Genomic DNA, 24,691 nt, shown 5'->3' with positions numbered 1-24,691 from the left:
GTTTCATTTAATTTTTTTTTTGCACCCCATGCAGCTCTTGAGCCATATATAAGAGAGAAGCTCCTGATTTCAAATCAAAGGAATTCTCTGTCCTTCATTCTTTGCTCTTCCCTCATTCCACTGCTTCACTAATACAGCTTGCTCAACTTTTGAACAGCTACCATGAACATAAATGGTGGTCCTCGATACCTTGGTGGACGAAGGAACTTTTCTTCTGCTTCTGTCATGGGTGGCTTAGGTGGAAGTCGAATCAGCGGTGCTCCAGTGTGCCAGCCGATTGGAAGACCATGTGGAGCTGGTGTCTACTCCAGCATGAGCCTCAATAACTTTGGTGGTGGAAGCCAGCGAATTGCTTATGCCCAGGGCTTTGGAGGACACATCTATGGTGGCATTGGTGGTCAAGGTTTAGGGGGTCAATATATGCGCATGGGTGGTCAAGGCATGGGCATGGGTGGTCAAGGCATGGGCATGGGTGGTCAAGGCATGGGCATGGGCGGTCAAGGCATGGGCATGGGTGGTCAAGGCATGGGCATGGGCGGTCAAGGCATGGGCATGGGTGGTGGTATGAACTATGGTGGAGGATTTGGAGGAGGTTATGGTGGACCTGACTGTCAGGGTGGACATGGAGGTTTTGGTAGAATTGGAGGTTTGGGTGGTGGGGTGCCATGCAGAAGTGAAGGGATCCGAGGGGTCTGTATCGATGAGCGCCTCTTGAAGCCACTTTCCGTTGGAGTTGATCCAGAGGAGCACAAAGCACGAGCTCATGAGAAAGAGGAGATGAAGACTTTGAACAACCAGTTTGCTTGCTTTATTGATAAGGTAAAAACGCATCACCATCCATGTTTTCCCCCTACCCTCAATTTTAAAATGATGAGCAAGATATACATGTACAGTCACGTTTCTGAATATATTTAGGTATGTTCATCCTCTCCTCCTGCTCTGCTCCTTTCTCCCTCTCTTGTCTTTCTGCCACCTGTCAAGATGCTCCCTGATCCTTCCTAGAACAACCCTTCAAGGATTATCTCTTTATCACTTCCTTATCATCACTTAAAATCCCACATTGAAATCAACTTTTTAAAAGTTCTCCTCAAACATAATAATATTTAGTGTGTGCACCCATGCCTGCAAGCGCGAGCGCGCACACACGCGCACGCGCACACGCACACACACACACGGCATTTTAAAAAATGAAATGTGTGCTGTTCTGTTACTGTATATCTGTATATTTTATCATTGTAAGCTGTCTTGAGAGGTCTTCTGTCCTGAAATGCGGCCTAGAAATACTGTATTGGTTGGATCCATGGTCATCCTTCTGTGAACAGAACAGCTCCTTCTGTCTGTGGAAAGCTTCCAATGTGGCAGGCATTTCCTCTAAGGGAACAGAGGAGTTCCATGCAGTCCCCAGTCCCCGCCCAAAACCCTGCTCCAAAGGGTTATGGGTACTTCCAGAACATAGGGGAGGTGGTACTGGAGGCTGCAAAGGGAATTGGCTTTGATTGCCCCCCCCCCCGCTGCCCTTTTTCCTCTGGAGTGGGGGAGTAGAGTTCCACATTTGGTGTGGAATTCCACTCATGCGGTGCTCTCATGGCCAAAAAAGAACCTGGATCCAAGCCATACTTATATCACGTTAGTCTCATATCTGATGACCTGAAGATCCTTTATTCCTGTAAAAATGATGCAGCTGAGGCGAGAAAAAGTCAATTGTTTATATTATTATTGTTGTTGTTGTTGTTGTTGTTATTGTTGTTGTTATTGTTATTAACTGCCTCAAGCTGGACAGAGGGATGGAGTAAGACTCCATAAATAAGTTCAAAAAAATACTACTTGTAACAAAATGCATGTGGATCTGCACTGGCAGAGTTACTGGTAAGACTTCCAGGAGACCAAAGGAGCTGTGGAGTGGCAAACAGTGAAGGCAAAGTCCTGAATCACTGTCACAGTGGCCAATTGGAAAAGTAAAGGAACCTGTAGAACACGTCTGTAACACTACATGCTGCATTGTTATTTTCTATGAAGGAAGTAAGTTCCTTGGAAGTCATCTGGAAAATCAAATAGGCATTGTTATAGCTTATAGTCACAAGAGCATTGGACATCCAGCCCTTTCCCTGTAGGTCCTTTCCCCATTCGCTTCAAATTGGTTCACCTCAGCATTTGCAATGAAGCGCATGTATGGTGCTCTCCCCTCCATTTAAATCCCTGGGGATGCTCGCTCGCTGAGAAATGTTGGAGCACATGTGGAGCTTTGTATCAGGGGCATTCAGTTAAAAGTCTTTTCTGCACCTTTATGTCTAACATAACACTGAGACAGCCCAGAAATACTGGGCATGTCTTCTGTTTGGTGTCCATCCCCACTGAAGTAATAGTGGCATCAAACCACTCTTGAAATTTTATAATAAAAATTAATTTAAAAAAATTAAAAGAAGTTCTAAGAACTTTTGTTTGGACTTGTGCTTGAATGGCTCCTGCATTTCCACCAGGGAACAGAAGACAGTATTGCCTAACACATAACTTAACTGGCAAGAAACTTTTTTTGTACTTGGTTTCAGGATGTTCTGAACTATTTGAGATCTAGGGCTAAAACTGTGCGCAGGTGTTGTTATAAGTGTGGTTTTACCCGTGATGCAAAATGATGAGGTGGTTGACTGATATGACAGAAGGGTGGACTGTACCATTTCTGATTGTAGGTGGTAGTGGGGAGAGGAATGTCTTCTTTTTTTTTTTAAGTGGCTCCACACGCCTATCTCTTTGCATGTGATAAATTAGCACAATAGAATCGTTTAGTGTAGCCCTCTGTCTGATGTGATCATTTACCCTGCACATGATTTTTTTTTTTTTAGGTGAGGGAGCATTCAAACATGACTCTCACCACCACCTGAAGTTGTACAGTTCAAAATTCTAAAACCTCAGTCTACCAGCTCATTCTCTGTAACAACGGATGAGCACTGAGAAATGATACAATTTCTTTAAGAACAAACACACCGAATTGGGATCAATTTTTTTTTGAGCCAAGCCAAGAGCTCAGAATACCGCCCCTCTCCATAAATCTACCATGTCCCCAAAAATACCACCCACAACCCCCCAAAATACACTCCCCCTTCCCTCCACTTACCAATTTAATGGCATCAGTGGCAGCATGCAGAGAGAGTTGAGGGAGATGTCTCCCTTTCCTCCCTCTCTCTCCATTTCACAAATGTGCCGGGTAAGAGCATGCCAGGGCACAAAACTCAGGGCACCATGAAACAGGCGATTCTCCCAAGGGTTGTTGCAGCTGCAGAGAGCAGTGATGGGCTGTGGTTCCCTAATGAGTGTCCATTCAGTGACAAACCCAGCTTTGTCATTGTGTAATGTATGAAGTGGCCATAAAGTAAAAACAACTCTTTGGGAATTAGGGGCCACCTTTTGGGGGGTGTAGTGGAATTTAGAAGAAAGGGGCCAAATTCAGGTAAAAAATGTAAATGTCTGACCTTGCATTTTGATTACATTAATTGATCTAAGTGCATCAGGGTGAGATTGTTTATTTCAAATTGTTGCAGAGAGAGAGAGAGTTAGTTAGTTAGTTAGTTAGTTAGTTAGTTAGTTAGACTTCTAAGTCACATACCTCTGAACTGTGCTCTTTAATAAGGGTGGCCATATGCAAAAGAGGCAACATAGGAACATAGGAAGCTGCCTTATACTGGGTCACAGCCTCGGTCCATTTAGCCCAGTATTGTCGACAGCAATGGCTCTCCAGCATTTCAGGCAGGACTCTTTCCAGCCCCATTTGGAGATGCCGGGAACTGAACCAGGGACCTTCTGCATGCAACGCAGCCAGGTGCTCTACCACCAAGCTACAGGACAGGGCTCTTGCACCTTTAATAGTTGTGTAGAAGCAAGTGACCCCTGCTGAAACTGCTTTTTCTGGATAATTATTAAAGGAACAGGAGCCCTGTCCTCTTTTGCACCTGGCCAACTTGTGTTAGATCTAGGTTGAGTCATTCTTAGAGTCGGCATGCTGAGATCAGTGTGACTTAAGTGTCTAACTTAAGTCCCGCTGATTTCAATGCATCTACTCTAAGTATGACTAAATCTGGATCCAACCCCATGTCTAGAATGCACGGTAAGAAATTGGTCTTTGTTGGGAGACTTGCCCAAAGTGGAAAGGGTGACTGGATCCAGCATGCTCCTTTCAGGTACGATCCCTGGAGCAGCAGAACAAGGTGCTTGCTACCAAGTGGGAGCTTCTGAGCCAATGTGTCCAACCTACGAGGAAGAACCTGGAAGCCTACTATGAGAATTTCATCGCCTCCCTGAATAAACAGCTGGAGTGTCTGTTGAGTGAGAGAGGAAAACTGGAACATGAACAGAAGAACATGCAGGAATTGGTTGAGGAATACAGAGCCAAGTGAGTAAACCCAGTTTGGTAGAGGGACCTCTGCCTATCTCTGAGTCCCTTCACCCCACCTCTACCACCAAGATGAGTTGAGATGGCCAGAAACAAGTATTCTCACCACTTTTAGAACAATTTGTTTCTTTGAGAACAAGACATTCTTTTAGAGGTTGCATCTATCCTAATTGCTTCTTCCGCACATGAAGCTGTCCAGCTGCTTTTCAAGATAAGATCATTTGGTATTTAAGGAATCAATTACATTACTATAATAATAGCCATTAGGGTGTATGGCTATAATAGCCATAGGCTGGAAATCAGTAGTGTAGTGGTAAATTTGGAAGTGCAGGCACTCATCATGACAGTCCCCATAGCCATGCCCCCAAGGAGAGTCGAAATGTGCAGGTAATTGTGTTGATCCACTTATGTGTATGTGCATTACATATCTGTGTATGGGATTTGTTGTTGTTCAGTCGTTCAGTTGTGTCCGACTCTTTGTGACCCCATGGACCATAGCACACCAGGCCTTCCTGTCCTGCGCCCTCTCCCGGAGTGTGCTCAAGTCCATATTCATTGCATCAGTGATGCTATCTAGCCATCTCATTGTCTGCCTTCCCCTTCTCCTTTTGCCTTCAGTCTTTCCTAGCATCAGGGTCTTTTCCAGGGAGTTTTCTCTTCACATTAGGTGGCCAAAATATTTCAGCTTCAGCTTCAGGATCTGTCCTTCCAATGAGCACTCAGGGTTGATTTCCTTTAGGATTGACTGATCTGACCTCCTTGCAGTACAGGGGACTTGTAAGAGTCTTCTCCAGCACCACAGTTCGAAAGCATCGATTCTTCGGCGCTCAGCCTTCCTTAAAGTCCAGCTCTCACAGCCATACATTACTACTGGGAAAACCATAGCTTTGATTAGACGGACCTTTGTCGGCAAGGTGATGTCTCTGCTTCTTACTATGCTGTCTAGGTTTGCCATAGCTTTCCTCCCAAGGAGCAAGCATCTTTTAATTTCATGGCTACAGTCACCGTCTGCAGTGATCTTGGAGCCCAAGAAAATAAAATCTGTCACTTCTTCCATTTCTTCCCCTTCTATATGCCAGGAAGTGATGGGGCCAGATGCCATGATTTTAGTTTTTTATGTTGAGTTTCAAACCAGCTTTTGCACTCTCCACTTTCACCCTCAACAAGAGGCTCTTTAGATCTTCTTCGCTTTCTGCCATTAGGGTGGTATCGTCTGCGTATCTGAGGTTGTTGATAATTCTCCCGGCAATCTTAATTCCGACCTCTGATTCATCCAACCCGGCATTTCTCATGATGTACTCTGCATATAAATTAAATAAGCCAGGCGACAATATACAGCCTTGTCGTACTCCTTTCCCAGTTTTGAACCAATCGATTGTTCCATGTCCGGTTCTTACTGTTGCTTCTTGTCCCTCATACAGGTTTCTCAGGAGACAGGTACGGTGGTCTGGTACTCCCATCTCTTTAAGAATTTGCCACAGTTTGTTGTGATCCACACAATCAAAGGCTTTAGAGTAGTCAATGAAGCAGAAATAGACGTTTTTCTGGAATTCTCTTGCTTTCTCCATGATCCAGGGAATGTTGGCAATTTGATCTCTAGTTCCTCTGCCTCTTCGAAACTCAGCTTGTACTTCCAGTAGTTCTCAGTTCACATGCTGCTGAAGCCTAGCTTGTAGGATTTTGAGCATCACCTTGCTGGCATGTGAAATGATGAGCGCAATTGTACAGTAGTTTGAACACTCTTTGGCATTGCCCTTCTTTGGAATTGGAATGTAAACTGACCTTTTCCATTCTTGTGGCCATTGTTGAGTGTTCCAAATTTGTTGGCATATTGAGTGCAGCACTTTAACAGCATCATCTTTTAGGATCTTAAATAGTTCAGCTGGAATGCTGTCATCTCCGCTAGCTTTGTTGTTAGTAATGCTTCCTAAGGCCCACTTGACTTCACTCTCGAGGATGTCCGGCTCAAGTTCAGTGACCGCACTATCATGGCTATCAGGGACATTCAGATCATTCCTGTATAGTTCTTCTGTGTATTCTTGCCACCTCTTCTTAATCTCATCTGCTTCTGTGAGGTCCCTGCCTTCTTTGTCCTTTATCATGACCATCTTTGCAAAAAATGTTCCCTTGATATCTCTGATTTTCTTGAAGAGATCTCTAGTCTTTCCCATTCTATTGTTTTCTTCAATTTCTTTGTATTGTTCATTTAAGAAGGCCTTCTTGTCTCTTCATTGCTATTCTCTGGAACTCTGCATTCAGTTGGGTATATCTTCCCCTTTCTCCCTTGCTTTTCACTTCCCTTCTTTCCTCAGCTACTTGTAAAGCCTCATCAGACAGCCACTTGGCTTTCTTGCATTTCTTTTTCTTTGGGATGGATTGAGTTGCTGCCACCTGAACAATGTTACGGACCTCCATCCATAGTTCCTCAGGCACTCTGTCTATCAGGTCTAATCCCTTAAATCTATTCCTCACCTCCACTGTATATCCATAAGGGATATGATTGAGGTCATACCTGAATGGTTTAGTGGTTTTCCCGACGTTCTTCAATGTAAGCCAAAATTTTGCAAGAAGCAGCTCATGATCTGAGCCACAGTCAGCTCCAGGTCTTGTTTTGACTGACTGTATAGAGCTTCTCCATCTTTGGCTGCAAAGTACATAATCAATCTGGTTTCGATATTGACCATCTGGTGATGTCCATGTGTTGAGTCGCCTCTTGTGCTGTTGGAAAAGAGTGTTTGCTATGATCAGCGTGTTCTCTTGGCAAAACTCTATTAGCCTTTGTCCTGCTTCTTTTTGAACACCAAGGCCATGCTTGCCTGTTATCCTGGTGATTTCTTGACTTCCTACTTTAGCATTCCAATCCTCTATGATGAAGAGGACATCTTTTTTTGGTGTTAGTTCTAGAAGGTGTTGTAGGTCTTCATTGAACCTATCAACCTCAGCTTCTTCGGCCTCAGTGGTTGGGGCATAGACTTGAATTACTGTGATGTTGAATGGTTTGCCTTGGATTCTTACTGAGATCATTCTATTGTTTTTGAGATTGTACCCCAGGACTGCTTTTCCCACCCTTTTGTTGTCTATGAGTGCTACTCCATTTCTTCAAAGGGATTCTTGCCCACAGCAGTAGATATAATGGTCACCTGAATTAAATTTGCCCATGCTTGTCCATTTTAGTTCACTGATTCCCAAGATGTCGATGTTCAATCTTGCCATCTCATGTTGTCCACCTCCAGCTTACCTTGATTCATTGATCTGACATTCCAGGTTCCTAAACAATATTGTTCTTTACAGCATTGGACTTTCTTTTCACCACCAGACACATACACAGCTGAGTGTCCTTTCAGCTTTGGCTCAGCCACTTCACTCTTTCTGGCAGTACTTGGAAATTCCCTCTGCTCTTCCCCAGTAGTATATTGGACACCTCCTGACCTGAGGGGCTCATCTTCTGGTGTCATATCTTTTAGCTACTTGATACGTTCCATGGGGTTTTCTTGGCAAGAATACTGGAGTGGGTTGCCATTTCCTTCTCCAGTGTATGGGATAGCTCATCACAATATATTGTTCCTGGGCAAATTAATTCCCCTTCCACCCAGATACTGCGAGGATTGCAGTTAAACTCACTTAACTGCAATCCAGTGTAGAGCCAGTGTAGTGTAGTGGTGAGAGTGACGGACTGGGAGCCGGGAGATCTGGGTTCTAGTCCCCACTTGGCCATGGAAGCTCACTGGGTGACTTTGGGCCAGTCACAGACTCTCAGCCCAACCTACCTCACAGGGTTGTTGTTGTGAGGATACAATGGTGAGGAAGAGGATAATGTAAGCCGCCTTGAGTTCCTTGCGAGAGGGAGAAAGGCGGGGTATAAATGCAATAAATAAATAAATAAATAAATAAACTGTGAGGATTGCAGTTAAACTCACTTAAGAGGATAGGGAATTCTGGGATGGCAAGTGATGCCATTATCCCTGCTGATCAAAAAGCCCAGGTGCTTTCGCCTGTGAGCCCTGACTCCATTACACCACTGCTGGAGATAGATTTTTTAAGAGGGATGGAGAGGGTATGCTAGATACCATCACCAGTGGTGTGTACTAGGTCTGCACTGAATGTTTGTCCACATCAATTTGGAGACTGAAAATAGAGGTTTGAGCCACCATATTTCCTGGGGGAGTGAGGAACTGGCTTGTTTCTGTTCACTATGACTGCTTCATCATTGTCTTTGCTGGTTCAGTGCCATTTTGTTCTTCAGATATTTTTTTTTTATTTTTTTATTTTATTCGGGTACTTATAAACCAACTTTCAGGGTTAACCCTTCCAAAGTGGCTCATCACATATTTAAAGATGAAATTTCATTGAAACATTCTACGGCCCATAAAACCACAACCTAAACATATTATGACAAGATTATGCCAGCAGCAATTAAACAATATCAGCATATATATATATATATATATATATATATATATATCTCAGCACACACACACACACACACACATATTATATGTTCGGTCATATGGGTGATCCCACCATAATGTCATGGTGCTAAGTAGCCAATCAGATCTGGCTACATGATGATCTCATTGCAGGTAAATGAAGCCAAATGAAAGCAAGGGCAATTCTTCCTGTATCGGTCATATAAATTATTCTAGCCATCTGATTCACTGATTTCCCTCATTCTGCAAGGCCGGGTGAACACCAAAAGGGGTGCACTTTTCACAACCACCAACCATGTTTATTAAAAATACCCTTTATTTTCTTGTTTGAGCCTACTGTTGATTCTGGTCAAAGAGGTTTTCTGAAATGCTATGAACCTCACAACAACAAAATTTCATCATTTATATTTGAAGCCAAATGCTTGGGCAGTTTAATGAATATTTCCCTCTGTTTTTCTAATGTTAAATGTTGTCAAACTTTTTGCACTTTCCTGAATTCTATTTGTCCCATGGCTCATACTCCTGGAAGGGAAAACTGGCCAAAATATGCCAATGAAAGTTGCTTTCTGTTAATGTTTTACTGGCCCCGTGCCTCTGGAATAGCTTGCCGCTGGGGTTTCGTCAGGCTTTGAGGAAGGCCCTGAGATTTGTTTACTCTGGCCTTTTCCTTATTATGCTTCATTGCATTGGACTGCTTTGGGTTTGTTTTTTTAGCTGCAATTGTGTTTTGGAGTACAGTCCATGCAAGAAGTTTTATTGCAGCTGTTTCTTGATTTTATTCATTTTTGCTGTTTGTCATTGAATGGCAGGGGTGGGCAACTCATGGCCCAAGGGCATATGTGACACCTGCTGCCCTCACCACAGCTATCTATCTATGTATCTATCTATCTATCTATCTATCTATCTATCCATCCATCCATCCATCCCAAATGGCCATGTTAATGATACTGAGCACTAAACAGCCCAAATATAGCTTGTTTTGGAGTTAGATTTAACCTGTATAGCACTCCATAGCCCCACGAATGCTGCCCATGGGGGATTTTTGCCCACTGGGGCCCCAGGGGGGAGAAAATCCCCCTCCAGTCCCACCAAAGGTGCCCACCCCCATTGTATGAGCTTTTACAGTTTGGGATGTAATTGTATATGCCACCTTTGGAGGGTAAAAGTTGGCCTAGAAATATTTTAAATAAATAAATCATAAACCACATTTCTGTCAGTAAGAGCAAGTCCTCAATTCTCTCCCTCATCCCCCTCTATTTAACAGATATGAAGAGGAAGTCAATAGGCGTGCATCAGCAGAGAATGAGTTCGTGGTGCTCAAAAAGGTAATGATGTTGGAAATGAAATACTACTACTACTAACCACCACCACCACAGAGCACATGAAACTGTCCACATGGAACTCCTTTACCCATGATGTCTTCCCCTTGCCCTCAAATGAGAGCAGGAGTTCTGTGGGCATGAAGGAATGGATTCCTGGGTCAGTCTCCCACATTTGAATACAAGGAAGAGGCAGCCCGCTCACTTGATGAGTATCCCATCCAAAAGTCCCATTGCACTCAAGTCCTCTTCAGATGTTGGGGCTCCTGAACACTGAATGTATGCATGTGGCAGGCTCCATCCCCAGCGCATTAAAAAGCATGTCTGAAATTTGCATCCCCATGCACAGCACACCTGTATCTGTGGTGGTGGCAAGGCTCCAGTGATCTGGAGGAACCCTTCTTCCTGCCACTGCACATACACTTCTATGCATGGCCACATACTTGACTTTCAATACATGGAAATATGGTGGATTGCCTGTTGCCACCCACTGCCCACCCAGCCTATGTATGGAGAGGGGCCCTAATAGGGATTTACAGATTTTGTAAAATCTGTTCTGTCTACATTTTCTTGATTGTCAGGTGCCTTTCATTCTGTTGTCCTCTCAATGATGGAATCAGAATTTTCCCAATTGCGTGGATTTGCACCAATTCGCATTTGAGCAAATTCATGCTTTTGCATATGTGTAAATCCCCCGAAAATGTGCATTTTCATGCTTTAGCCTATGGGGAACTATGCATTTTTGGACAGTGTTTGTTTGTTTACATTTTTCTCTATGACCATTCACATAAAATTTTGGAAAGTAAAAAATAATCAGTCCGGAAGTCCATGGAACCTATGCGACTTGGGAAAAGCTGGTTTGCTGCAGAATTCATGGGTCAGATTAATAGAAATCCAAACTCATTTGATTCCGTTGCAGATTTCTTTAACATCCCTAGGCCCTAATGACTGAATAGGGTGAATGTACTACTTGCTAGGGGATGTGCATCAGATTCAGATGAAGTCTGAAGCCTGGACAGAATCAGGCTTCTTCAGTCTGGTTTTGTTGGGTTCTGAAGCCAAACAGGCTTCCCTCTAGTTGATTTCCCATGATAGTCAATGACACCTTGGTTTTCCAGACCTTGACTTGGATTTGGTACCAAGTCAAAGCAGGTGGACTCCAGGTTGGCCCAAGCAGAAGCAAACCATTTTCCAAAGTGCCTCTGCTACTTACTATGCATGCATGATGCAACATGTTTTATAAAATTGCCTGTCCTGTCTATCATATCACTTGTGCCCACACCCAGAATAAAGAGATGGGACACTTGCATTGGGATAAACTAGGGTCACACCTGCATTTCAACTTCAGCAGAAGATCTCCAACAAATCCTAGGAGTGTGTAGGATACTGCTGAAACGCAGGAGCTGCCATGTGACTATCCCCAAAATGAGTTAGGGTGAGCTTGCCTGGCTCTGAGTTGGAGGGGGTGTGCATCCTACCTTCTTCCCATCTGGCCCCCTCCCTTTCTTCAAGGGGAGGGGGCTTCCTGAGCCGCCCCCCCCCGAGCCTCACAACAATTAATTGTTGTGAACCATCCAGAGAGCTTTGGTTATTCAGTAGTATAGAGATGCTGTACATACTGTACATACATATATACATACTGTACATACTGTACATACATACGTACATAAACCAGGTTAGTTCATAACCAAATATGAACCCGGTTAGCACCAAAGTGTGTGTGTGTGTGTTCTTTCCCTGGCCCCACTTTCTCAAAACAGCCTACCTCACAGGGTTGTTGTGAGGATAAAGGGGTGGGGAGACCATCAATCCTATCTTGAGCTCCTTGGAAGAAAGGCAGTATAAAAAGAAGAGACAGAGTTGGGGTTTGCAGACTGTACCACATCAGAACGTTGTTGATGGTGAATGTCCTATTTGGAATGCTCCTCCTCATAAAAATATCTTCCCCCATGTAGCAAGCTATCACATCAGAGAGAGAGAGAGAGAGAGAGAGAGAGAGAGAGAGCTGCTCTGAACTTCCTCTCTGCTGCATAGTTCACATGCAAGGAGTTCTGTATGTAGGGAAGCATTCAGAAATACAATCCAGACCACCACCTGCAGTCTCTGAAGTGGGATGGTCCACAGTTCTACTACCTCATTTTGCTTTTGCATCATGTGAAAAATGACTCTACAATGGCTCTTCTTTTGTTGTGGTGGTCATGATGAGCATCCCATTGCACCCAACTGGATCAGAGGCTGGATTACTGGACCAATTAGGGCATAATCCTATGCGTGTTTAGACTGGAGAAAATCCTACATCTCCCAGCATCCCCCAGCCAGCATTTCTGGGAGTTGTAGGATTTTTTTTTGGTCTAAACATGCATAGGTTTGCAATGCATCCTTAAAATATTGCATGATTCTGATGTACATGTTCAAAATTAGTCAGAAGCAGTGCTCCTAATATTGGAATCTAGAAATTAAGGAAGAGGGAAAGGAACCAGTGTTTTAATATATGTAATGTTTTGAATTGCCTGGCTAATCTAGAAGACTTTGTGGCTAAGCCTGCAAACAACAGACACTTATTTGGAAGTGAACCCCATTGAACTCTGTGGAACTTACTTTTGAATAAATCTTGTGGGTGGGCTGCTTGTGAGCTAATTTCTTGTGATACAGGAAGAAGAAAAGTAAAAACCTGTGTGTAGCCTGTCATAGTTTCAGTTTTATAAAATAATGCAAATATAAACTCCAAGAAAGAAGAAATATATTGGAGTCTAGATGTGGAAAACTCTCTGCTACTACCAGCCTTCCGCACCCTTTTTCTTTTTTCTTTTTAAACACAATTTGTGTGCTCTTCTTCTCTCTCCAGGATGTTGACTGTGTCTTCCTCACCAAGGAAGAGCTGGAAACTAAAGTGGATGTGCTGGCACAGGAGCTGGAATTGCTGAGATGCGTCTTTGCCGAGGTAAGATTCTACCTCATATGAATCATGTGGGAAATGTGCCCCAAAGAAACAAGACATTTTCTTACTGGATGTTTCTATACAATATGGCAGCCTTGACCAACCTGGTGCCCTTGAGATGTGTCGGGACTATGGCTCCAGTGCTGGCTAGGAGCTGTAGCCCAATACATCTCAAGGGCACCAGGTTGGCGAAGGCTGCAGGATGGGTGTAGGGTGTGGTCACATCCTGACGCTGCCGTATGGGCTTGCAGGATGGGTGTGAGGCAAGCCAGCTCCTCAGACTGCATTCAGTTCCCCCAACTGTGAAATGGAAGTAACATTGATCCACCTTATCACTCACGAGTATTGAATATTGACAAGTTTCAGAAGAACTTGGAAGCTATTTCTCGTTCATTTAATTGGACTTTACCATCATGCCCCAATCCAGGACCAGCATGCCCATCCTTCAGGAATGGGAAAGAGTATCCCAGCCCTGGAGCTGGTGTACTTGTTTTCTTTCCTGCTCCTCCGTCCGCACTGTTGGGCTGGCAGGGCTTTGAATTTGGCAGTTCCTCTGCCATGGATTCTCACTCACCTGTTTGATTGCTCTGCCCAGATGTCAGGGTACCAAATAGCCAAGAATACAAGCCAAAGGGCACCCGTCACCATTGGCCATGCTGGATAAAGCTGATGGGAGTTTTAAGCCAAAACAGCTGGAGGGCCACAGGTTGCCCATCCCTACCTTACAGAGCCAGGACTTGTTAAAAGAAATGGCCAGCATTACTGTCAAAAGGGGAAGAGTTGTGGCTACATGTGATCCTGCAATGATGCTGTATTGTGTTCTGCAGGAGTTAACTCAGTTCAACTGCGAAATGTATGACACTTCTGTCGTTCTGAAAATGGACAATACACGAGACCTCGACATGGACCTCATCCTTAAGAATGTAGAAGCCTGGTATCAGAACATTGCCCATGCCAGCAAACAAGAAGCTGAAGCCTTCTACCATAACAAGGTATTTATTCGAGAGTCAGAATGCCAGATCTGATCCTTAGATGGCACTTCTTCAGATGATTGGTGGATAGCATGACACAGATGCTCCTGGCTTGTTGGGTGGGATCGAGAAACTTTCCTCATCTGTTTTAGGAGGATCGCATTTCCCAATCATTCAAGCTGCAATGTATTGCAGCTGCTGGGAGAACGTTATTCCTCCCCAAGCTAGTTGAGCCATTCTGATCTGGAGTGCACTCTGCAATGTGTCTGCGCAAATGTCATGTGCACCTTTGGGATAGTGCCTGTGAGGTGTGACAGCACTCATGATGAGTGATGCAACTCCCTCCATTGTCTATTCCCAAATCACATTTGACCTGAATACCAGCACTGAGCCTGCAAAGCAGGGACCCTTCTTTCATGTACTGGAGTGCAGCAGCAGGGACGTCCCCCACCCTGCAGGAAGGCTATTTTCCTAAATTACCCATTACATGAGGCTGGATATTGCCTTGTGGCCTTTGAATTAGGATGAGCACACTGTGAAAATTCTCTCACGCTAAAACTGTACTTGAAGTGCTGTAGAAGGGATGATGATGGTGACTGAGAACAATGGGGTAGACCTTGTTCTTCATGTAGAGAGACATCCATGTGGACACTGTAGCTCTGTCAAGCTTTGGATCATGGTCCTTCTCCACAAGCCAAAACAGGCATTTCCCATTCACACAGAGAGGTTTACAAAAGCTGACACATATTCTGAAATGGGCAGGTTTTGCAAATTCGAAGTAATGGATCAGGGGTTTCTTTTGGTGTGGGGGAACAAGATCTGAATTCTGTAATATGAATTTAGGACCCCCATCCCACCTCCAAATGTCTTAGGCAAGAGCTGAATACAGACCAAAAATCCATAACTTCAGAAATCACAGTTTGAACTTCAGATTTCAGGCATAATCCAGAAAAAGTTAGTTATGACATACAGTGCAATCACATCCATGTTTACTCAAAAGAAAGTCCCAGTGTTATTAGGGGGACTTACTCCTATGGAAATGTGCACAGGCATAGAGCCCAAGACCCACTGATGGCAAAAAAAAATGGAACTACAGTGATATCCTAAACATATTTACCCAGACATAAGTCCTACTGCATTCAGTGGGCCTTAGCCCTAGCAAGTGTGTTTAAAATTGTACCATAATCATGGCCAACTTAAACCATCCTCATCCTCATCACTGATGATTTATACTGCACCTATGACTGTACCAGGCACCATCTAAAAATTAACTTCCATTGAGAGGATTGTGCCAATAGAATCCAGATGTTTTACATTGAAGATTTGCCAATTTGGAAGCAGAATAGACAATTCAATTTCATTTGAACGGTCACATTTTCATCCATTCTTATTCCCTTGATTAAAAGATCTGAGCAGTGCATACAGAAATACAAAGCAAAGTTAGCATGTTTCAGTAAATATACCATTCCCTGTCTTTTTCACAGAAAGCATAATAAGAGATGAAGTGCTGATTTCTGATCTTGACACAGCACTAGTGATTCACATGAATAACCATGTCTCTCATTTAATAGATTGCAGAGATTCAGAATAATCAGTGCAAATTCAGTGAAGAACTGAAGTGTAACCAGCATGAGATTGCAGAGCTCAACAGAGTTACCCAGAGGCTGCATGCTGATCTGGAAAATGCAAAGAAGCAGGTAGGCTGGTCATGCTTGTTTTCTGCATTTCTCCTGAACGATCTTATTTTCCTCCAACTTCAAAACTGATGATTGTGAGCTACTCAAAGATCTAGTATGGTAGTTCCCAAACTGCATGAGACTGGCTGGTGCCTGTGCCACAAAAAAATAAATAAGCTAAATAATGGAAGGCTCCTCTCAGCCCAAAGATCTGATTGCATGATTTACTGCTCTGGCCTTGCTTCCTTCCAGTTCCCTTGGCCAGGAGTCATTTCACTGTACCTTTGTATTGGATGCGATCAGATCATTTTATTACTCTTGATGCAGAGGGGCAGCAGATTCACCAGTTCTTAGAGGAGGTTGTCTGGTGCAACTCTGCATAAGTCACTGATCTAGGTGTACCCAATGACATTGATGGGGGAGGGCCATAGCTCAGTTGTAGAGCACCTGCTTTTCATACAGAAGGCCTTCAGTCCAAACTCTGGCATCTCCAGGTAAGACTGGAGAAAACTCCTGTCTGAAATGCTGAATGCTTCCATTGGGCTCACTCCCAGGGAAGTGTGTAAAGGATTGCAGTCTAGATGGAACTGAAAGGCAAGGAGGGGGAGATGCAGATTAAAAATAACAAGAAATTGCTTTGTCATCTGCTGTGGGGAAAAAGATCATCCCACCCCGGACTTGCCAAAATTTGAAAATCCACCGGAGTGAAACATTTTGTCTGGAACTAGACGTTGCAACAGCCTTCCTCTTTTCAGATGACAACTCCCATCAGCCCCAACCAGCATGGCCAATGGACAAACATGATGGGAGTTGCAGTCAAAATCATCTGGAGGGTACCAGGTTGGGGCAGGCTGCAATATCTATCTATCTATCTATCTATCTATCTATCTATCTAGTCTATCCATCCCAATACACACACATCCTTTCCTAAAAGAAGTTGTTAGCTCTCTTGGAGAGCATGATGGCAGGAGCTCTTTAGACCTTGCAGTAATAGGGCAGAGCAACCATTGCAAGAAATTCAAGGCTGCCACCACCCATGAAACGGTGCATCTGCCTCCCCCTTCATCCCCATAACTTGCTTGAGTTCTAATGCCATGGCCCTCTGCATCTCCCTGTTCCCTTGCTCCACTGCCCTTATCACAGGCTGCTGCTGCAGGAGGAGTTGGATGGGGGCTCAATGCTATGACATTAGGACATGGGGAAGTTGTAGCAGATGTTACAGGGTGGGCTCCTACATGCATAACATTTAGCTCCAGCCTTGGTCTCCTCCCTCTGAGCTTGGAGAACCTGTCCACATGCCCCTGTGTGCTCCCCATCCCTGTCCTATGCTGTGTGCTGTCATCTGCCTCCAAGCACACAAGCAATGGCAACCATAAGACAAAACCCAGTGGTTACTTCAACTTAATCTCCAACATGGCAAGAAGCCATGCAGATGCCACTGTCCTCTGTTTTTAAGCTCTGTCTTCTTAAACCTCTTCCTGGCAAACTCTTTTGGTTTTTTTCTTCCCCCATTCCCAGGTTGCCAGCCTGCAGTCAGCTATCTGTGACGCTGAGCATCGTGGCGACATCGCACTGAAAGATGCCCGCAATAAGCATGTCGAACTGCAGACAGTCTACCAGCAGTCCAAAGATAAACTGGCTAGCATGCTCCGGGATTACCAGGAGCTGCTCAACATCAAGTTGGCTCTGGATATTGAGATTGCGACCTATAGGACATTACTGGAAGGAGAGGAGAGCAGGTGGGGAACATTTTTTAATACATACTCTTAAAAAAGAAAAGTATAGACACTGTAAATGATGCAAAAAATGGGAAGCTGGCATTCGGAGGACTGCAGGAGAATATTGGGCAATGAATAGGTGACATGGTATGTTCCTAGGGTGCAGAAGATCTGATGGATCACTGTAATTAAGACTGGGCTTGCAGAGGAGAGGTGTCTATTCTAGGATTCCAAACAAGTGCAGGATTGGGTACTGGATATTGAATTCAGCACCCTGAGAACCTGTTCTCAAAGTTTCTAGCCCCCATGTCTGTGAAGATAGGCTTGACGTATGTGTGTGAACTGCACAGAAGCCAGAGAAAGATTTCTAGTGGTCAGAAGGCAGGGCTTTGGAATCAGGAATAGGAATGTACAACAATTTCATTTCACTTTGCAAATCATCAGAACTTGCCCATTCACAACCATGAACATTAACAGGAGAGCATTTTTTGAAAAAAAATCTCACACATTCCCAAGCTTGTCAAAGGGAAAAGTGCACACTTTTTTTAAAAATGTGCACTTTAAAATGTGCATTTTTCAACAAATACACATTTTCAAATGTTAGACAATGGGGGGAAACTGTGCACTTTTCCATTGTGAAATGTATTTTTTCCCCACTCCAACATAAAGAAAAACAGATTGCAAATGAAAACAGGAGCGAGACAAAATGGGTTTCAAAGTGGAATTTGGAGAATCTCAGCAAGCTTGAGCATCCCTAATTCTCCCATTCCTAACAAGAATAGGTCCTTGTTCCTTTTCTAGATAAGCAGAATACTTTGTGTGAAATATGCCAAAATGTGTCCGAATATATCAAAAGCCTGCAAATCTACCAGATTCTAAGGTGTGGTGTTTTCTTTGGTTTAAAATCTGGAGTCACACCAATGGCCCATCTGTGGTCCACAGATCTTGAAGCTAGATCTCTGAAAGGGGACCTCTCTCTGTTTTGATAGCAGGGACCCCGCCCCCCAATCTGACTCGGAAGCCGCTTTGCAGCCCAGTTTGGCTTGGGCTGATTGGACCCCCCAACCCAACTTGGCCCCGAACCTGAAGCAGGATTCAGATACCGAAACCTGCTTCAGGTCCTCCCTGATGCCCCCACGCAACCCCTCAGCTCCTTACCTTGCCACCATCTCCTCCTCCTCCACTGCTGCCACTTTTGCTGCTGCCTTCTCCTCACCGCCACCTTCTCCGCCACTGCCTTCTCTGCCTTCTCTGCCTTCTCCTCGCCACTGCCATCTCTGCCACTGCCATCATTGCTGCCTTCACTGTCATCTCCTGAGGCCTGGACACACGCTGACTCTTATTGCAGGGAGTTGCCATTTTTAAAATGGCAGCCTCCTGGAAGTTCCTGGAAGTTGCCATCTTTAAAATGGTGACTCCCTGCAATAAGAGTTGGTGCACCCAGGCCACAGGAGCTGGCTGTGGCAGCGGAAGTGGCAGTGGAAGCAGCGGCGATGGAGGCAGCGGCAGCAGAGGTAGGTGGCTCAGGTAAGGACCTGGAGGTGCCGGTGTGGCTGGGCCCAGGGTGCTGAAGCTCTAAAGCACGCTGAGCACTTTGGAGAGCCCCCAACCCACTCTGGGTCACTTTGTGCCCATTCTGCTTCACTTCGTAAGGGGCTCAAAGTGACCCAAAGCAGCCCGCTTCGACTCGGGGTTCAGGCCTCGGGCTGAAGTGGTGCACAGCCCTAGTTTTGATAGCTGCTGGAACCAATTAAATGGAGGCATTGCCTGACTGGGCAGAGATCATATGGCCTCATATACACAAAGTTTCTGAAATTGGCTCTCTTCAATACCATGATTTTTAAAAAGTATCTGCAATGGTGGAATAATGAATACATTTTGCCTTTCTCTTCCTAACAGGATATACACAGGGAACCCTGTCAGCGTCAGTGAGTATATGTTCAACATTCACCCCTGTTTTTATTTTGTTGAAGCATCATCCTGGGGGGTGTTTATTTGGCTCGGGATCTGAGCATCTACCACCAAAGTAAGAGCACCTGTTTGGTTTGTTTTCCTTGCAGTGATGGTCAGTGGCGGCTACCCGGTTGGCGAATGTGCACCTGGCATGGGAGCCGGGATGGGCTACAGTGCTGCTGCAGGCAGAGGCGCAGAGCATGGCGTTGGTGCATACGGAGGCATGGGTGAAGGGTTCAGCTCTGGAAGTGCAGGGTGTGTCCACACGGTGGGCTCCAGAGTTGCTGCGGGCTCAGTAGGAAGGGCAGCCGGACTCGCATATGGGACGGGGCATGGCTCTGGAGTAGGAGCCGGTGGAGGATTTAGTTCCAAAAGTGGCGGCTACTCCTCGACCGTTACCACCACTAAGCACGTGGTGACCTCTGGAGGTGGAAGGCACAGCTCAGGGCTTTCCACAGATGGAAGCTGCGGAAGTGGGCACCATGGTGGGATCCATCATGCAGTAGGCGGAGCTGGAGGCATTGCCTCTGGAAGTGGGGGCTACAGTAGTGCAGTCTGTGGTATTGGGGCCTCTGGGATGCACAGCGCTGGTGGTGGATCTGGGGGAGGCAACTTAGGAGCCGTGTATGGCAGCTCTCGAGGAGAAGGCACCACTGGAATTAGGAACATGCATGTTACATCTATCAGCTCTTCGGCCAGAAAACATGCCTATTGAAGCCCAAATGCTGGGAGGAATGAACCCCGCCCATAGACAGCTGCACAAATCATTAAATTCATGGCCAGAAGCAGCCATGCGCTGGAGAAACAGCTATGCCAAACCTACAGCAAGAACCATTTTTGCCCACAAGAATGATTTCTTGTGGATTGCTGGAGCTTGAGTTCAATGGCTCGGTAGCTGTCTTCGGGAATTATTTTGGTTCATCAAGCAATCTCTCTCCACATTTCCTCATTTCCCCCATATCCCTGGGTTTTCTTGAACAGGCTATATCAGCACCCACCGCATTTGCATCCAGAGATTCCCCACCCTGCTATGCCCTTGTTCTACAGAGCCTAGCAAAGCATTTCAGAAAGGGAAGTGATGCCTTAACTGTCCAAAATGGGATTGCGTTTCTCTCTCTCTCTCTCTCTGCATCAGGAATGAAATCTATAGATACATTTTAATACAGAGTTGTTTTACTGACCCCTTTGCGTACATGTTCACATCACAGTCAAATACTTCGTTTGCTATAAATTACAGCTTTGTTACAGCTGCAATAGAAGGGGGTGGGGTTGCATTTACAGTCCCAAAGTGTTAGAAGCTCAATTCAAAATCCACATTTTGAGTTCAGAATGAATCTTCAGGAGTTGGGGGGGAGGAGTGAGTGGGGGGTGGTGTGTATACATCTGCACCTGTGTTTCATGTGTATCAATAGTCAGATTTTGGTGGCAAGAATTGAGTTTCAGACACCAAAAGTGGCTTATGAAAATGGAATAATATATTAAGAATCTTAATTTTTTTCCTATGAAATTCTGTTTCAGCTCTAATTGCAATAAATTAATCACTTGTATATGTTTCACCCACAGTTCAATGCATGCATTACTATTCTGTCTGAGGACTGGTTGAACATGTATTGTGCTTTCTGTATCTGTACAGTTGTAACATCATTGCCTACACTTTGCTTCTTATTAAGAACTCCAAACCCTCTTCTGTATTTCCAATAAACTGCATGCATGCACTCGGCTTCTGTCTCACATTCATGTTTCTTGCTACCCTCTGCTTCTTTGAGATGATAAAAAAGCTCAGTTGTATCTAAACATATACAATTGCATAGCTGTTTGTGCAAGGCCTGGTCTGCCCATGCAGAGAAAAGGTGACAGAGGGAATCCTAATGTGGCAGAACGGACTACACCACTTCAGACTTATGGTTGGGACCACATTTTTCAGTGCTGTGCATAGGAGAGAGAGAGAGAGAGAGAGAGAGAGAGAGAGAGACCTACTCCTACTGAGCTAGTTTTCTAGTTGCAAGGAGGCTTCTGTGTTTTGTGGGGATGGGTTGTCTTAAATAGGGGATCATTCAAAATTGGGATTTCCCCACCTGCAGTCTGAAATGGTATCATCTGCCACTTCAAGATTCTACTGCCTCATTCTGATGTCTGTTTAACCAGGCCAGAATCTACCATAGTGTCATATCACGTGACATGTATGCTGGTATAGCTAGCTATTTCTTGCTATACCTCATCGTAAGAACTCACACCCCATCTGCACCACTTGCCGGACCCCCGGGAGCTGCTTGACCCTGTTCACTGTGTGCGATGAGCCGCTGGCTGGTCCATGCCTGCCCAATGAGCAGTGCATGATGTCCCGCTCCTCCTCTGAGCCACCATTCTGCACAAAATGGTGGCTTGGCCTTTTCTGTAAAGGCTCAGCCTTTTTCTAAATAGACCATTTATGCTTGTAATGTTGTGTAGATGAGCTTCTTTATGGCTGCTGTTTACATAAAATCAGCCTATATGGAAAAGGCCGAGCTGCCATTTTGTGCAGAATAGCAGCTTGGTGGAGCAGTGAGGCCCACTGTGTTTGCCTGACTCAGCACAGACCCCAGTCCGGGGGGCTGAGCTGGTGGTAAGCCGCCAAGCTCAAGCCCCCAACTGGACTCTGCCACCATCCCTGCACAGTCAAAATCATCTCTGCACAATGTGGCCTTGGCCATCCTCAGTTATGTGCCTGTCCACGAGAAATAAAGGAGACATAACTTTCGCCTCACTCCATGCATGGATATGGCCATATCAATCTGGCAGCAATTTCCACTGTTGCAGCAGAAACACTTTTGCTAATTTCCTGTGGCCATGGGCACCACTTCAGCACCAGCAGGTCACGTATTTTGTTATGTCCTTGTAATTTTATGGAGGCGATTTTGAACGGAGTTTGCACAACCAATATATCTGGTTGTCCTCCTGTGTTTGAAAGTTGGGATGGGTGGATCTGTCAGTTTCACTTTCTCCCACATTTCATTTTTTCAAATCTCAAGTTCTGTCTCTCCTGAATTTGAAGAACTTTGCTAATTTTGGTAAATACTTAGAAAAATCAAACTGAAATGAAATTCTCACCCATCTGCACCAGCCAGATTCAATCGGTAGAGCTATTCCCAACATGGAGAAGACCATGTTGTATATCTGCCTGGCATAGAGCTGTGAAAACTGAGGAGCCTATAAGAAAAAGGAGGTGGCAACCCTAATTCACCACTAACATGGCTGAATACACAGGATTCAAACTCAGACTCTGAAGAGCAAAGCACTCAAAGCACTGGGCCTGGATGGAAAAATCTGTCAGTTTCAGGTTCTCCCACAATCAGTTTTTTAAACTTCAGGTTACTTTTGTCCCAAATATGGAGATCTTTGGGCAAGTTGGTAAATTCTTCTCCAAACCAAACTGAAACAAATTTCTCGCCCATCTCTATTTGAGGGAAGACATTTTGTGGGATTGGTTGTTTTGAACTGTGCGCGCTGTTCCTTTGGAAGTACATGGGTGGCTCTGTGGGGGGTGGCTTTTTTGTGTTTGTTTCATTTTTTCAGAATATAACCTTTCAGAAAAAAAGAGACAAAGAGCAAACAAAGGCACCCAGGGCCCAAACACAACCATAGCATTCCTATCCTAACTGGAGACAGAAACTGCAAATACTGACACCTAGTGACAGAGCACAGTATCTTTAGCTCATTTTTTAAGACAAAGAGAATCCAGAAAACAAGTGGAGGACCTGCCATAAAGACCCAATCACTCCTTTAAAAAAAAGTTGGTAAGGCAGAAGAAAAGTCTGTAGTTCTGTGGAAGCAGTAGATCATTAACACCAGTTAACCACCAACATATGGATGGATGAATTTGTCAACGTCGGTTTGTTTCAGATTCTCATTTCTGCAATCTTCATTTCATTCTGAACTTTGGGGATTTTTTTTGTTTAAAGTTGGCATGCAAATTCTAGGGATGGGCAGATTACTTACCCCGTTCCGGGTGGGGGCATCCGCTGGGGGGGGGAGGCGATCCGTCTCTCCCCCCGGAATCCTCCCTGGCCTGCTCTGCTCCGTGGCGAGTCGGCAGAGCCGCCAGCTGGGCCCGCTTGCTTCTGTCCGCTGCCAGGCTGTGGCCGCAAATGGCGTCTGGCATAGTGGGCGTCATTTGCGTCCCTGCGTTAGCCATGATAGGCTATGTACATATTTACATAGCCTATCACGGCAAAGAGTAGCAATGCAAATGGCATAGCAGATGCCATTTGTGTCCCTGCTGTTTGCTGTGATAGGCTACATAAATACTTATGCAGCCTATCACGGGTAATGCAGGGAGGCAAATGGCGGCCACAGACCAGGGCAGCAGATGGACTGGACTGGCCATTTGCCAGGTAGGATCCATCCCGGGAAAATTTTGTGGGGTGGCGGTGGGGACTGCTCCATTCTGCCACGGACTCTGGGGGATACTTTAGAATCTGGCCTCACTGGAGTCCGTGGCGGAATTCTCAAACATCCCTAGAAAATCCATAAGCGTTTTTGTGCATATTTCTCTGAATACATGCCTTTTTGTATGCGTCTTTAATATACACATTTTTACAAGTGATTTTCCTCAGACAATGCATTTTTGAATGTTATTTTTTCTAATATACACATTTTTGTATGCATGTTTTGGAGAACTTCACTGCAAAATTGGGAGAAGTGTGAAATTCAAAGGATAACGGAGTTTCAGTACACATAATGGTTCGAAACTGTAAAATTAGGTAAATTTGCACAGAAATGTGAACTGAACAAATTTCTCCCCTTCCCTACCTCTATTGGCCCCAGGAGCATAGCCAAGTCATTTGTAGTGTTAGAGGGGCCTAGAGATCCATAATGCTTGCTTAAGTTCATTATTGGTGCAATTCCCATGCTAGTAGGCCTCTGATCATATGGAGATGAGTCAAAAGCCCGATAACAGCCTTCTTGGTGCATTCCTGGCTAATGAGGAGAATGTCTTATCACTGATGAGCTTGAGAAGCAGAGTTTGTTTACCTTAAAGCTGCAGGTGGCTATGCCTGAGAACCAAGTGCTGTTAGTTTATGCTGAGAATGAATGCTAGGGGCGCGTGCTGCTGAAACGCTGCTTATTGCTAAGTAGAGTATAAGACCCATTGTACCCAGTTGCTCGGGGTTCAGAGAAGCTGCCTGATCCAACCGTTGGGTATGCCTGTGTGCTGTAAGTTACCCAATAAAGTTCTCCTTGTAAGTAAACCTTTGAGTCTGATGTATCACTATCTTGGCACTTCTAACCTAAGAGTTCAACAGCACTGCAGGGGGCAACACACTACCCA

At 44.8% G+C, this 24,691-nt stretch overlaps 1 protein-coding gene across 1 annotated transcript; it reads left to right on the top strand.

The window, feature by feature from the left end:
* Positions 1-162: 162 nt before the first annotated feature.
* Positions 163-21,097, top strand: LOC146353630 (keratin, type II cytoskeletal cochleal-like). Its single transcript, XM_084836899.1, has 9 exons — positions 163-819; positions 4,170-4,381; positions 10,073-10,133; positions 12,973-13,068; positions 13,893-14,057; positions 15,608-15,733; positions 17,231-17,451; positions 19,330-19,358; positions 19,491-21,097. Exons 1-9 carry the CDS (start codon positions 163-165, stop codon positions 20,096-20,098), a joined length of 2,175 nt encoding a protein of 724 aa, XP_084693025.1. The 3' UTR covers positions 20,099-21,097.
* Positions 21,098-24,691: the final 3,594 nt, after the last annotated feature.

The sequence above is a fragment of the Heloderma suspectum genome, chromosome 2 (assembly GCF_057233095.1).
Source record: "Heloderma suspectum isolate Gila_16-S chromosome 2, 16-S_ref, whole genome shotgun sequence".
NCBI classification, from domain to species: Eukaryota; Metazoa; Chordata; class Lepidosauria; order Squamata; family Helodermatidae; genus Heloderma; species Heloderma suspectum.
This window is presented reverse-complemented; position numbering and strand designations above follow the sequence as displayed.

Excerpts from the sequence above, each read along its gene's own strand:
- LOC146353630 (XM_084836899.1), top strand. The coding sequence starts at position 163 with ATGAACATAAATGGTGGTCCTCGATACCTTGGTGGACGAAGGAACTTT. Across the intron at positions 820-4,169 it reads TTGCTTGCTTTATTGATAAG|GTACGATCCCTGGAGCAGCA; the intron begins GTAAAAACGCAT and ends TGCTCCTTTCAG. Across the intron at positions 4,382-10,072 it reads GTTGAGGAATACAGAGCCAA|ATATGAAGAGGAAGTCAATA; the intron begins GTGAGTAAACCC and ends TCTATTTAACAG.